The 16,032-nt window shown below is 46.6% G+C and overlaps 1 protein-coding gene across 4 annotated transcripts in view; it reads left to right on the forward strand.

Moving 5' to 3' along the window:
- The window catches only part of lamb1a (laminin, beta 1a), a 77,088-nt gene that overhangs the window by 43,134 nt on the left and 17,922 nt on the right, over positions 1-16,032 (forward strand). For all 4 annotated transcript variants that reach the window (XR_009783810.1, XM_061735148.1, XM_061735149.1 and 1 more), the window contains exons 21-23: positions 3,485-3,709; positions 6,098-6,315; positions 8,779-8,875. Coding sequence is in view for 3 of the 4 variants with exons in the window: in XM_061735148.1 (XP_061591132.1) it covers positions 3,485-3,709; positions 6,098-6,315; positions 8,779-8,875 (540 nt within the window). In the remaining variant the exon portion in view is untranslated. The remainder of the gene's footprint in view (positions 1-3,484; positions 3,710-6,097; positions 6,316-8,778; positions 8,876-16,032) is intronic.

Consider the following 16,032-nt stretch of genomic DNA (forward strand, 5'->3'; position numbering starts at 1 on the left):
GCTAGCCTTCCCAGGGTCCAGATAATAAAATACAAAATAAGACATACAATCTCAATTCATAAAGTACATTTATAAAGTACATTTAAAAAAATTACAAATAAGAAATGAAGAAAAACAAAATACAAATCATATATAATTGGATGTATTGATTTCACTCAATCAGATCGCTATATGATGTTAAAGTGATGACAACAAATACATTTTTAGTCTTCATTTCAAATCAGGGAGCTTTCACACCTCCCGTTTGGAGCAGTTGTTCCGGAACAGGGAACGTTTCCCCCTAAAGATCGGTTTGTTTGGTACATGTGAACACAGCAATCACGCTCGGATGCGGCACAAAACAAGCGAGCCGAGATCTCCTAGGAGAGGTGATCTCGGCCCGATTCCATTCCAGACCTGAAACGGTAAATTTTTTTTATTTGTAGTGAGAACATAATCCACACAGCAACCAATACAACTCCATTCATGTGTATGTGCGACCGCGGCGCAAGGAGAAGAGTCGGCGCAGCCTCCACCCCCTTCTATCCTATTGGACGTGCTGAGATGTCGTCCCACATGGCACAGTGAAATTAAAAAATGTTCAATTCGAGCAGGGTTTGCGCAGCGCAAACGCCGCGGCAGGCGGCCTCTCGCCCGCTGCTGAGCTCCGCTCTGCCCCGACGGTTGCCTTGTGAACACAAACTCCACAAATGAGAAACGAAACAACTGTATCGATTTAGCCCCTGAATCGGAACAAAACAAACGGGCCACAGGTGTGAAAGCACCCTTAGCCTCTTTTGATGTCAGGAATCTCACCTGGAAGGGTTTTCCAACATGCAGCTGATCTATAAAGTACTGTCCTCTTCATAGAGTCAGACTTACACTGGGGAGAACAAGTATTTGATACACTGCCGATTTTCAATTCAATTCAATTCAATTCAATTTTATTTGTATAGCGTCTAATACAACAGATGTTGTCTCTAGACGCTTTCCAGAGATCCAGAACATGAACATAAACATACACATAAACATAAACATAAACCCCCGAGCAGTTATTACATAAACAATGGCAGGTAAAAACTCCCATAGTGGGAGAAAAGCCTTAAGCCAAACAGTGGCAAGAAAAACTCCCCTTTAGGAGGGAAGAAACCTTGAGCAGGACCAGGCTCATAAGGGGGGACCCTCCTGCCGAAGGCCAGACTGGGGGAGTCAGGGACGTCAGCAGCACACAGCAGGCAGGTGGAAGCAGCAGCAGGATGACCAGAGCACACAACAGTCATGTGGAAGCAGCAGCGGGATGACCAGAGGGGGGGTGCAGGCAGGCGGAAGAAGCAACAGCAGACATCCACGTAGGCAGGTGGAAGCAGCAACGGGATGACCGGGGATGGGGGGGGGGGGGCGGGAACACAGGCCAGAACGCAGCTCCCGAGGCTCCAGCCTGCAAACATGCACAAAAGAGAAAAAAGGGGGGCTCGCACAAGAAACTACCGGAACGATGGACAAAAATGATAGCTATGAGATATTTATAATAAATAAAAATGGTAATGGAGAAGAGAGGCAGGGAAAAGGAGAGGAGAAGAAGGGTGAGGGGCACCGCCCAGCGGATTTTGCAGGTTTTCCCACTTGCAAAGCATGTAGAAGTCTGTCATTTTTATCATAGGTACTCTTCAACTGTGAGTGACAGAATCTAAAAAAAAATCCAGAAAATCACATTGTATGATTTTTAAGTAATGAATTTGCATTTTATTGCATGACATAAGTATTTGATCACCTGTCAACCAGTAAGACTTCCGGCTCTCACAGACCTGTTAGTTGTTCTTTAAGAAGCCCTCCTGTTCTCCACTCATTACCTGTATTAACTGCACCTGTTTGAACTCGTTACCTGTATAAAAGACACCTGTCCACACACTCAATCAAACAAACTCCAACCTCTCCACAATGGCCAAGACCAGAGAGCTGTGTAAGGACATCAGCGATAAAATTGTAGACCTGCACAAGGCTGGGATGGGCTACAGGACAATAGGCAAGCAGCTTGATGAGAAGGCAACAACTGTTGGCGCAATTATTAGAAAATGGAAGAAGTTCAAGATGATGGTCAATCTCCCTCGGTCTGGGGCTCCATGCAAAATCTCACCTTGTGGGGCATCAATGATCATGAGGAAGGTGAGGGATCAGCCCAGAACTACACGGCAGGACCTGGTCAATGACCTGAAGAGAGCTGGGACCACAGTCTCAAAGAAAACCATTAGTAACACACTACGCCGTCATGGATTAAAATCCTGCAGCGCACGCAAGGTCCCCCTGCTCAAGCCAGTGCATGTCAAGGCCCGTCTGAAGTTTGCCAATGACCATCTGGATGATCCAGAGGAGGAATGGGAGAAGGTCATGTGGTCTGATGAGACTAAAATAGAGCTTTTTGGTCTAAACTCCATTCGCCGTGTTTGGAGGAAGAAGAAGGATGAGTACAACCCCAAGAACACCATCCCAACCGTGAAGCATGGAGGTGGAAACATCATTCTTTGGGGATGCTTTTCTGCAAAGGGGACAGGACGATTGCACCGTATTGAGGGGAGGATGGATGGGGCCATGTATCGCGAGATCTTGGCCAACAACCTCCTTCCCTCAGTAAGAGCATTGAAGATGGGTCGTGGCTGGGTCTTCCAGCATGACAATGACCCGAAACACACAGCCAGGGCAACTAAGGAGTGGCTCCATAAGAAGCATTTCAAGGTCCTGGAGTGGCCTAGCCAGTCTCCAGACCTGAACCCAATAGAAAATCTTTGGAGGGAGCTGAAAGTCCGTATTGCCCAGCGACAGCCCCGAAACCTGAAGGATCTGGAGAAGATCTGTATGGAGGAGTGGGCCAAAATCCCTGCTACAGTGTGTGCAAACCTGGTCAAGAACTACAGGAAACGTCTGATCTCTGTAATTGCAAACAAAGATTTCTGTACCAAATATTAAGTTCTGTTTTTCTGATGTATCAAATACTTACGTCATGCGATAAAATGCAAATTAATTACTTAAAAATCATACAATGTGATTTTCTGGATTTTCTTTTTAGATTCCATCACTCACAGTTGAAGAGTACCTATGATAAAAATTACAGACTTCTACATGCTTTCAAAGTGGGAAAACCTGCAAAATCGGCAGTGTATCAAATACTTGTTCTCCCCACTGTAGGTCAGGGGAACATAATCCCACCACTATTCGCCACATAATCCCACCACTATTCGAGTGTTAAATGAAGTAATATTTGAACAATAGGTTCTATTATTATAGAGAAATGTAGGAGTCTGAGTGTTAATCATTCTATGGAAATATGTAAGTACATTGGTAGATATCCTGTCCTATCCATTAGAGAACAAGAGGTAAAAGTGTTCATACTAGCAGACATGCGTCTCCTGTCCAGCGTTGATCGGATCAGTTTTTCTAGCGCTCATCTAAAAAGCCCTTCTAGTCACCATAGTAACCACCTGTTTGTCTCTTCCCCTGCTGTCCTCCACAGGTCCTCATTGTGATGAGTGCTCCCCCGGTTACTATGGAAACCCCTCTGAGGCGGGGGGGCAGTGCACGCCGTGTCAGTGCAACAATAACCTGGACCTGCTGGACCCGCTGTCCTGCGACGCCCGGACCGGCGAGTGTCAGCGCTGCCTCCACCACACCGAGGGTCCCGCCTGCCAGAGCTGCGCACTGGGTTACTACGGCAACGCCCTGCTGCAGGACTGCAGGAGTGAGTAACCACCGGGTTACCATGGAGACAACCGTTGTCCCTGGGATGTGAAGAAGAAAAGGGTTCAGGAGGCTGAGAGCAGCTTTAAAACAAATACCTCTAGTTAGTGTTAGTAAACCTCTAGTTAGTGTTAGTAAACCTCTAGTTAGTGTCAGTAAACCTCTAGTTAGTGTCAGTAAACCTCTAGTTAGTGTTAGTAAACCTCTAGTTAGTGTTTAGTAAACCTCTAGTTGGTGTTAGTAAACCTCTAGTTAGTGTTAGTAAACCTCTAGTTAGTGTCAGTAAACCTCTAGTTAGTGTTATTAAACCTCTAGTTAGTGCTAGTAAACCTCTAGTTAGTGTTTAGTAAACCTCTAGTTAGTGCTAGTAAACCTCTAGTTAGTGTTAGTAAACCTCTAGTTAGTGTTAGTAAACCTCTAGTTAGTGCTAGTAAACCTCTAGTTAGTATTTAGTAAACCTCTAGTTAGTGTTAGTAAACCTCTAGTTAGTGTTAGTAAACCTCTAGTTAGTGTTAGTAAACCTCTAGTTAGTGTTTAGTAAACCTCTAGTTAGTGTTAGTAAACCTCTAGTTAGTGTCAGTAAACCTCTAGTTAGTGTTAGTAAACCTCTAGTTAGTGTTAGTAAACCTCTAGTTAGTGTTAGTAAACCTGTAGTAAGTGTTTAGTAAACCTCTAGTTAGTGTTAGTAAACCTCTAGTTAGTGTTTAGTAAACCTCTAGTTAGTGTTAGTAAACCTGTAGTAAGTGTTTAGTAAACCTCTAGTTAGTGTTTAGTAAACCTCTAGTTAGTGTTAGTAAACCTCTAGTTAGTGTTAGTAAACCTCTAGTTAGTGTTAGTAAACCTATAGTTAGTGTTAGTAAACCTCTAGTTAGTGTTTAGTAAACCTCTAGTTAGTGTTAGTAAACCTCTAGTTAGTGTTAGTAAACCTCTAGTTAGTGTTAGTAAACCTCTAGTTAGTGTTAGTAAACCTCTAGTTAGTGTTAGTAAACCTATAGTTAGTGTTAGTAAACCTCTAGTTAGTGTTAGTAAACCTCTAGTTAGTGTTAGTAAACCTATAGTTAGTGTTAGTAAACCTATAGTTAGTGTTAGTAAACCTCTAGTTAGTGTTAGTAAACCTCTAGTTAGTGTTAGTAAACCTCTAGTTAGTGTTTAGTAAACCTCTAGTTAGTGTCAGTAAACCTCTAGTTAGTGTTAGTAAACCTCTAGTTAGTGTTAGTAAACCTCTAGTTAGTGTCAGTAAACCTCTAGTTAGTGTTAGTAAACCTCTAGTTAGTGTTAGTAAACCTCTAGTTAGTGTTAGTAAACCTCTAGTTAATGTTAGTAAACCTCTAGTTAGTGTTTAGTAAACCTCTAGTTAGTGTCAGTAAACCTCTAGTTAGTGTTAGTAAACCTCTAGTTAGTGTTAGTAAACCTCTAGTTAGTGTTTAGTAAACCTCTAGGTAGTGTTAGTAAACCTCTAGTTAGTGTTTAGTAAACCTCTAGTTAGTGTTTAGTAAACCTCTAGTTAGTGTTTAGTAAACCTCTAGTTAGTGTCAGTAAACCTCTAGGTAGTGTTAGTAAACCTCTAGTTAGTGTTATTAAACCTCTAGGTAGTGTTAGTAAACCTCTAGTTAGTGTTAGTAAACCTCTAGTTAGTGTCTTAGATCTGTTACAGTGTGTGTGTGTGTGTGTGTGTGTGTGTGTGTGTGTGTGTGTGTGTGTGTGTGTGTGTGTGTGTGTGTGTGTGTGTGTGTGTGTGTGTGTGTGTGACGAGGTTAATGATGGATCTGTTACAGAGTGTGTGTGTGTGTGTGTGTGTGTGTGTGTGTGTGTGTGTGTGTGTGTGTGTGTGTGTGTGTGTGTGTGTGTGTGACGAGATTATCGATGGATCTGTTCCAGAGTGTGTGTGTGACGAGGTTATTGATGCATCTGTTACAGAGTGTGTGTGTGTGTGTGTGTGTGTGTGTGATGAGGTTACTGATGGATCTGTTCCAGAGTGTGTGTGTGTGTGTGTGTGTGTGTGTGTGTATGTGTGTGTGTGTGTGTGTGTGTGTGTGTGTGTGTGTGTGTGTGTGTGTGTGTGTGTGTGTGTGTGTGTGTGTGTGTGTGTGTGTGTGTGTGTGTGTGTGTGACGAGGTTATTGATGGATCTGTTCCAGAGTGTGTGTATGACGAGGTTATTGATGGATCTGTTCCAGAGTGTGTGTATGACGAGGTTATTGATGGATCTGTTCCAGAGTGTGTGTGTGTGTGTGTGTGTGTGTGTGTGTGTGTGTGTGTGTGTGTGTGTGTGTGTGTGTGTGTGTGTGTGTGTGTGTGTGTGTGTGTGTGTGTGTGTGTGTGTGACAAGGTTATTGATGGATCTGTTCCAGAGTGTGTGTGTGACGAGGTTATTGATGGATCTGTTCCAGAGTGTGTGTGTGACGAGCTCGGCAGCGAGGTGTCCAGCTGCCCGGCGCCCGGCGACTGTCACTGCGATCGTGTCAGCGGCCAGTGTCCCTGCCGGAGCAACGTGATTGGTCAGACCTGCGACCGCTGCGCACCCGACACCTGGAACATGGCGAGTGGCGACGGCTGCCAGCGCTGCGACTGCGACACCCAACACTCTTACGGGATGTCCTGCGACCAGGTGAGGCACCTGATACACACCTGATACACACCTGATACACACCTGATACACACCTGATACACACCTGATACACACCTGATACACACCTGATACACACCTGATATACACCTGATACACACCTGATACACACCTGGTACACACTAGATACACACCAGATACACACCTGATACACACCTGATACACACCTGATACACACCTGATACACACCTGATACACACCTGATACACACCTGATACACACCTGATACACGCCTGATACACGCCTGATACACACCTGATACACACCTGATACACACCTGATACACACCTGATACACACCTGATACACACCTGATACACACCTGATACACACCTGATACACTCCTGATACACACCTGATACACACCTGATACACACCTGATACACACCTGATACACACCTGATACACACCAGATACACACCTGATACAAACCTGATACACACCAGATACACACCTGATACAAACCTGGTACACACTAGATACACACCTGATACACACCTGATACACACCTGGTACACACTAGATACACACTAGATACACACCTGATACACACCTGATACACACCTGATACACACCTGATACACACCAGATACACACCTGATACACGCCTGATACACACCTGATACACACCTGATACACACCTGATACACACTAGATACACACTAGATACACACCTGATACACACCTGATACACACCTGATATACACCTGATACACACCTGATACACACCTGGTACACACTAGATACACACCAGATACACACCTGATACACACCTGATACACGCCTGATACACACCTGATACACACTAGATACACACTAGATACACACCTGATACACACCTGATACACACCTGATACACACCTGATACACACCTGATACACACCTGATACACACCTGATACACGCCTGATACACGCCTGATACACACCTGATACACGCCTGATACACACCTGATACACACCTGATACACACCTGATACACACCTGATACACACCTGATACACTCCTGATACACACCTGATACACACCTGATACACACCTGATACACACCTGATACACACCTGATACACACCAGATACACACCTGATACAAACCTGATACACACCAGATACACACCTGATACAAACCTGGTACACACTAGATACACACCTGATACACACCTGATACACACCTGGTACACACTAGATACACACTAGATACACACCTGATACACACCTGATACACACCTGATACACACCTGATACACACCAGATACACACCTGATACACGCCTGATACACACCTGATACACACCTGATACACACCTGATACACACCTGATACACACTAGATACACACTAGATACACACCTGATACACACCTGATACACACCTGATACACACTAGATACACACCTGATACACACCTGATACACACCTGATACACACCTGATACACACCTGATACACACCTGATAACACTAGATACACACCTGATACACACCTGATACACACCTGATACACACCTGATACACACCTGATACACACCAGATACACACCTGATACACACCTGATACACACCTGATACACACCTGATACACACCTGATACACACCTGATACACACCTGATACACACCTGATACACACTAGATACACACCTGATACACACCTGATACACACCTGATACACACCTGATACACGCCTGATACACACCTGATACACACCTGATACTGTTGAGGAATTTATAAAAACCATATTAGAAGTCCGCTTTGTGGTATAGTGAGTTTTATTTAGCCGGCGTCTACACAGACCAGGGTCTGGTTGAAATGCTGACCCCGAGAGATTTTACAACAGGGTTTTTATACAAGAAGCCTGTGATCTTCCAATTCGGGACTACCCCCTGGGTCAGGAAATCCATATATGGTATCGAGTCCTCGTCTCTGCAGGAGCTGTAAGTCAAAAGCTACTTCCACGGTGCCATCTCGGCAGGGATGCAAGACGCCGGAACTTGCATGACAATGTCTGCAGGGGTATGAGGCTGGGGCAACCTGCAAGGCGTCGTTGTCCCTGCAGAGGGGCCACGTGCTGTCACAATGCCTCATCAATACGCACCTGATACGCACCTGATACAGACCTGATACACACCTGATACACACCAGATACACACCTGATACAGACCTGTAGAGGACCCGCAGGTCTGGATCTGGACCCTAGTGGTCTGTAGAGGACCTGCAGGTCTGGATCTGGACCCTAGTGGTCTGTAGAGGACCTGCAGGTCTGGATCTGGACCCTAGTGGTCTGTAGAGGACCTGCAGGTCTGGATCTGGACCCTAGTGGTCTGTAGAGGACCTGCAGATCTGGATCCTAGTGGTCTGTAGAGGACCTGCAGGTCTGGATTTGGACCTGCAGGTCTGGATCTGGACCTGAAGGTCTGGATCTGGACCCTAGTGGACTGATGTGGTTTCTCCCTGCAGGTCGGGGGTCAGTGTTCCTGCCATCCCGGGTTCGGAGGAAGAACCTGCAGCGAATGCAGAGAGCTGTTCTGGGGCGACCCGGAGGTCCGGTGTCACGGTACGTTCTACTTCCTGGATCACTAGGGTTTCAAACTGTTGGACGTCAGTTGTGAAGGTTCTAAAGAGGAACCCGCTGGTCCGGAGACCAGATGGAGTCATGAGTAACTGACAAATATCTTCTGATGAATCTGCTCACACTCTGATTACATCCACATTTCTGTAAGGCCTCAGCATGTGTGGGGGGGGGGGTCTGAACCGGACCAGGGAGGGGGGTCTGGACCGGACCAGGGAGGGGGTCTGAACCGGACCAGGGAGGGGGTCTGAACCGGACCAGGGAGGGGGGTCTGAACCGGACCAGGGACGGGGGGTCTGAACCGGACCAGGGAGGGGGGGTCTGAACCGGACCAGGGAGGGGGGTCTGAACCGGACCAGGACCAGGGAGGGGGCTCTGAGAATCCTGCAGGACGACAAATTAAAGATAAGCAATTAGAGGGATGAAATCTTAGAAGGAAGCGTTAGGTTTAGGGATAATATGAATCTCTTACTTGTGAACTTTCAGTAACTCGGATAAAAACTAATTTATAAAACTCTTATGTTTGTTTCCAGAAATGATAGAAACAACTATGTTCACAGAGTACAGCGGTAAAACGGTTTTAATCACATAAACCACGATGCAGTGCAAACACCAAGCAAACAGACAAAGTATTACCTTTAACCCAAAAATACCACTTTCACCTAAATTAAACACACTTCTCACAAAAAGAAGGCATTGTTTCTAGCCACGAGTCTGTTAGCAGTTTAAAGCTCAGACTCATTGCACCAATGTTAAGATGGCCACTACAAGAAAACCTCTTCCCTTTCTACGGTCCAACTCCCAACTCTGATCCGAACTCTGATCTTTGGTGTTTCGTCATCAGAAATCAGATTACAGAGAAAAAACTCACCAGATTTATGAATTACAAATCTCTGAGGGAAATTGAAATCATTTTTCACCTCTTAGATTGTTTCTCCACAAAACTTCTGATTTACCAAGAACTACAGTAACTTGAGGAAACAGTTGTTTCTCCATCTGTGATGTGACATGGATTTGTAAACTAAACTTAATTGATTATCTTAACTGTAAACGATTCCACGGAACCATCCAGATCCATCGTCGTTCCTGAGATTTGTCCTTGTTCAAACCCCCACAGTTCAGCAGCTGTTCAACATGGGGGGGCACAATAACATCCTGAAGAACTCACTGACACAAGCAAACCCACAACTGTTGTTGTTGGAAGGAGCTCATTCATTTACTGACAGTTATATTGGATGAAGGCAGTTTTAGTTTAGTTTCTGAAAAACCTCAATGGGACTAAAGTCTGTCTAAACATTCCTCCTCAACAACCTCTAAAAACTGAACAGGAACATTCGAACATCTAACTAGGGTTAGTGGTGGGTTAGGGTTAAGGTTAGTGGTGGTTTATAGTTAGGGTTAGTGGTAGGTTAGTGGTGGGTTAAGGTTAGTGGTTGGTTATAGTTAGGGTTAGTGGTAGGTTAGTGGTGGGTTATAGTTAGGGTTAGTGGTAGGTTAGTGGTGGGTTAAGGTTAGTGGTGGGTTAAGGTTAGTGGTGGGTTAGGGTTAGTGGTGGGTTAAGGTTAGTGGTGGGTTAGGGTTAGTGGTGGGTTAGGGTTAAGGTTAGTGGTAGGTTAGTGGTGGGTTAGGGTTAAGGTTAGTGGTAGGTTAGTGGTGGGTTAAGGTTAGTGGTGGGTTATTGGTGGGTTAAGGTTAGTGGTGGGTTAAGGTTAGTGGTGGGTTAGGGTTAGTGGTGGGTTAAGGTTAGTGGTGGGTTAGGGTTAGGGTTAGTGGTGGGTTAGGGTGACTGGTGGGTTAGGGTTAGGGTTAGTGGTAGGTTAGTGGTGGGTTAGGGTTAGTGGTGGGTTGGGGTTAGTGGTGGGTTGGGGTTAGTGGTGGGTTGGGGTTAGTGGTGGGTTATAGTTAGGGTTAGTGGTAGGTTAGTGGTGGGTTATGGTTAGTGGTGGGTTAGGGTTAGTGGTGGGTTGGGGTTAGTGGTGGGTTATAGTTAGGGTTAGCGGTAGGTTAGTGGTGGGTTATAGTTAGGGTTAGCGGTAGGTTAGTGGTGGGTTAGGGTTAGAGGTGGGTTATAGTTAGGGTTAGCGGTAGGTTAGTGGTGGCTTAAGGTTAGTGGTGGGTTAGGGTTAGTGGTAGGTTAGTGGTGGGTTAAGGTTAGTGGTGGGTTAGGGTTAGGGTTAGTGGTGGGTTAGGGTTAGTGGTAGGTTAGTGGTGGGTTAAGGTTAGTGGTGGGTTAGGGTTAGGGTTAGTGGTGGGTTAGGGTTAGGGTTAGTGGTAGGTTAGTGGTGGGTTAGGGTTAGTGGTAGGTTAGTGGTGGGTTAGGGTTAGTGGTGGGTTATAGTTAGGGTTAGCGGTAGGTTAGTGGTGGGTTAGGGTTAAGGTTAGTGGTAGGTTAGTGGTGGGTTAAGGTTAGTGGTGGGTTATTGGTGGGTTAAGGTTAGTGGTGGGTTAAGGTTAGTGGTGGGTTAGGGTTAGTGGTGGGTTAAGGTTAGTGGTGGGTTAGGGTTAGGGTTAGTGGTGGGTTAGGGTGACTGGTGGGTTAGGGTTAGGGTTAGTGGTAGGTTAGTGGTGGGTTAGGGTTAGTGGTGGGTTGGGGTTAGTGGTGGGTTATAGTTAGGGTTAGTGGTAGGTTAGTGGTGGGTTATGGTTAGTGGTGGGTTAGGGTTAGTGGTGGGTTGGGGTTAGTGGTGGGTTATAGTTAGGGTTAGCGGTAGGTTAGTGGTGGGTTATAGTTAGGGTTAGCGGTAGGTTAGTGGTGGGTTAGGGTTAGAGGTGGGTTATAGTTAGGGTTAGCGGTAGGTTAGTGGTGGCTTAAGGTTAGTGGTGGGTTAGGGTTAGTGGTAGGTTAGTGGTGGGTTAAGGTTAGTGGTGGGTTAAGGTTAGTGGTGGGTTAGGGTTAGTGGTAGGTTAGTGGTGGGTTAAGGTTAGTGGTGGGTTAGGGTTAGGGTTAGTGGTGGGTTAGGGTTAGGGTTAGTGGTAGGTTAGTGGTGGGTTAGGGTTAGTGGTAGGTTAGTGGTGGGTTAGGGTTAGTGGTGGGTTATAGTTAGGGTTAGCGGTAGGTTAGTGGTGGGTTAGGGTTAGTGGTGGGTTATAGTTAGGGTTAGCGGTAGGTTAGTGGTGGCTTAAGGTTAGTGGTGGGTTAGGGTTAGTGGTGGGTTAGGGTTAGTGGTGGGTTAGGGTTAGTGGTAGGTTAGTGGTGGGTTAAGGTTAGTGGTGGGTTAGGGTTAGGGTTAGTGGTAGGTTAGTGGTGGGTTAGGGTTAGTGGTAGGTTAGTGGTGGGTTAAGGTTAGTGGTGGGTTAGGGTTAGGGTTAGTGGTGGGTTAGGGTTAGTGGTGGGTTATAGTTAGGGTTAGCGGTAGGTTAGTGGTGGGTTAGGGTTAGGGTTAGTGGTGGGTTAGGGTTAGTGGTTGGTTAGTGGTGGGTTATAGTTAAGGTTAGTGGTGGGTTAGGGTTAAGGTTAGTGGTGGGTTATAGTTAAGGTTAGTGGTAGGTTAGTGGTGGGTTAAGGTTAGTGGTGGGTTATTGGTGGGTTAAGGTTAGTGGTGGGTTAAGGTTAGTGGTGGGTTAGGGTTAGTGGTGGGTTAAGGTTAGTGGTGGGTTAAGGTTAGTGGTGGGTTAGGGTTAGTGGTAGGTTAGTGGTGGGTTAAGGTTAGTGGTGGGTTAGGGTTAGGGTTAGTGGTGGGTTAGTGGTGGGTTAGGGTTAGTGGTGGGTTGGGGTTAGTGGTGGGTTATAGTTAGGGTTAGCGGTAGGTTAGTGGTGGGTTAGGGTTAGTTAGGGTTAGCGGTAGGTTAGTGGTGGCTTAAGGTTAGTGGTGGGTTAGGGTTAGTGGTAGGTTAGTGGTGGGTTAAGGTTAGTGGTGGGTTAAGGTTAGTGGTGGGTTAAGGTTAGTGGTGGGTTAGGGTTTGTGGTAGGTTAGTGGTGGGTTAAGGTTAGTGGTGGGTTAGGGTTAGGGTTAGTGGTGGGTTAGTGGTGGGTTAGGGTTAGGGTTAGCGGTAGGTTAGTGGTGGGTTAGGGTTAGTGGTGGGTTATAGTTAGGGTTAGCGGTAGGTTAGTGGTGGCTTAAGGTTAGTGGTGGGTTAGGGTTAGTGGTGGGTTAGGGTTAGTGGTGGGTTAGGGTTAGTGGTGGGTTAGGGTTAGTGGTTGGTTAGGGTTAGTGGTGGGTTAGTGGTGGGTTAGGGTTAGTGGTGGGTTAGGGTTAGTGGTGGGTTAGGGTTAGTGGTGGGTTAGGGTTAGTGGTTGGTTAGGGTTAGTGGTGGGTTAGTGGTGGGTTAGGGTTAGTGGTTGGTTAGGGTTAGTGGTGGGTTAGGGTTAGTGGTGGGTTAGGGTTAGTGGTGGGTTGGGGTTAGGGTTAGTGGTGGGTTATAGTTAGGGTTAGTGGTAGGTTAGTGGTGGGTTAGGGTTAGGGTTAGTGGGTTAGTATCGGGCAAAAAATGTCCCATCGGGGCAGGAGGGCTCCCTTGTCCCCTGACTTCTCGCCGCGAAAATATGGTCAATTCTGCTGAGAGACCAGTTAACCAATTCCATGATTGTTGAGAGTTTCGGAGGATGTGAAAAAGAGAGGCTCTAAAAAGACAAGACAAGACAAAAAGCAGCAGCAGGGCAGATAGGGAGGGAGAGGGAGCAGAAAAGTGTCCGCCTTCACCGAGAGCCGGAAGAATAAATTATCTTGTAGCTGTTGAGAGAAACTCACGTTAAATCTAAATGTGATTTTAGATATGAACATCAAAGATGGACTTTGTTGGGAAGAAATTAAATCCACCCAGATGTGAAACAGATGTTTCATGAAATAGGACATTTAATTTGTTTTTCCAGACCAGACATGCAAAACCATTTTACTGTACTGTAAATAAAAGTCTTTGATCCAGAAAATGTCTGGGCTTGTTTAAATGTGTGGGAGTGTTTGTGGTGATTGAAGTCTGCACAACCAGCAGAGCAATGACATCACACACAACCCTGAACCCGTTTAGTTTAGTTCCTGGAACTGTTGAAAAGGATCTATTCCCTTCAAATGGTCTGTTCTTCTGTTCTGAATCAACTTTATTCACCAGGTTTGTGCAAACACACAGGAATAGGATTTTTTTGGGCTCTAGTGGCCCTTTATTCAAAGTGTACAGACAGGAAGGGGGTAGAGAGAGAATGGGGATGACATGCAGCAAAGGTGCACAGGCCGGGATTCGAACCTGCGACCGCTGCAGGAGGACTGTAGCTTCAGTATATGATCCGCTGTTTAACCCACTACACCACCGAGCACCACAGGAATAGGATTTGACAGAACTTGTTTCTCAGAGAATTAAAAATAATATACATTATATACAAGACGGAACCAATATTGACAGTCTTGAAGATACTTCACAAATATTCAACCCTCTATGACATCTGAAAGCTGAGCAAGGCGATAGTCTGAGGGAAGAAACTGTCTCTGTGAACAGCTCTGTTGGAAGCTTGTGTGGAGGGTGGGGGGGTCTGCAGAAATGTTCCCGACCCTGGATCAGGTCCTAGACAGAGGGAAGGTCAGCCCTGATTATTTCCTCTGCAGAACTTGGTGTCCGTTAAAGTCAGGACCGGTCCTGATCCAAACCAGACAGAGATGGAAGAGCACAGCGGAGTAGAAGGTGACCAGCAGGACCTGGTTAAAGCTCCAGCGCTGTCTCAGCAAGTACATCATCTGCTGTACCTTCGTAGAGACAGTGTCTGTGTAGGAGGTCTACTTCAGATTTCAGGAAACTGTTGATCCCAGAAACCTAACAGGGTCCACAGGAGACATCGTGTTGTTGAGGATGGTGAGGGGAGGGAGTGGTGGGGGTTTCATCTCCGGTCTTGAGCGGGTTCAGGTGGTTCTGACGGCACCATTGGACCACCTTTTCCACTTCCTGTCCGATGCAGACTCACTGTCCTGGATCAGTACGATGATTGTGATGCTTCGGACCGCAACAAACCTCCTCAGTTAGCCCCCAGCGCTCCCTGGCTAGCTTGGCTATCGGCTAACTCAACCTCTCACAACATGTCCATGTCCCCCACACACAGGAAGGGCCACACACTGGATTTGGTCATCGCTGAGACTGCCCCGGTCAGCAATCTGGTCGCCTATGAAATGGGCGTATCCGACCACAAGGCTATTTCCTTCATCCTGCCATTTCCCCCCTCCCACACTAAACCTAAACGTCAAATTCATTTCAGAAGCTTAAAGAACATAAACTTAAAGCTTAAACTTAAAGACTGCAGACCTCAACCATCTCTCCTCTACCACCCACTCATCAGTCACTGAGTCGGTGGCATTTTACAACTCATCCCCGAGCAGTCTCCTTGACACCCATGCCCCACTTCAAACCAGAACTGTCACCTTTTCCCGCTCAGCTCCATGATTCACCAGCAAGCTACAAAAAAATGAAGGCGGCTGGACGTGTCCTCGAGTGGCGTCACATTGCATCTGGACTAACGGTGCACAAATTGGCCTACAGGGACCATCAAAAGGCCTATTCCGAGGCTCAGAGAGACACGGACTAACTTCTACTCCAACATCATCAATAACAGCCCTGGCAACTCAAAACAGCTTTTCTCAACCATAGACCACTTCATAAAACCACAAACCCCCTCAAACAGAGCAGCCACAACAGAATAGTGTGACAAATTCCTTGCTTTCTTCAGAACAAAGTTGACAACAGTCGTTCCTCCCTCTCCGTCCCCCCTACTTCTTCTGTCCCAACAGTCAGCCCACAGCCTGGGCCTGGGCCAGTAGAAGGTGACCAGCAGGTCTTGGAGGGTTTCAGGGACCAGTAGAAGGTGAACAGCAGGTTCTGGAGGGTTTCAGGGACCAGTAGAAGGTGAACAGCAGGTCCTGGAGGGTTTCAGGGACCAGTAGAAGGTGACCAGCAGGTCCTGGAGGGTTTCAGGGACCAGTAGAAGGTGACCAGCAGGTCCTGGAGGGTTTCAGGGACCAGTAGAAGGTGACCAGCAGGTCCTGGAGGGTTTCAGGGACCAGTAGAAGGTGACCAGCAGGTCCTGAAGGGTTTCAGGGACCAGTAGAAGGTGACCAGCAGGTCCTGGAGGGTTTCAGGGACCAGTAGAAGGTGATCAGCAGGTCCTGGAGGGTTTCAGGGACCAGTAGAAGGTGATCAGCAGGTCCTGGAGGGTTTCAGGGGCCAGT

Source organism: Cololabis saira, chromosome 12 (genome assembly GCF_033807715.1).
Source record: "Cololabis saira isolate AMF1-May2022 chromosome 12, fColSai1.1, whole genome shotgun sequence".
In the NCBI taxonomy this organism is placed as follows: Eukaryota; Metazoa; Chordata; class Actinopteri; order Beloniformes; family Belonidae; genus Cololabis; species Cololabis saira.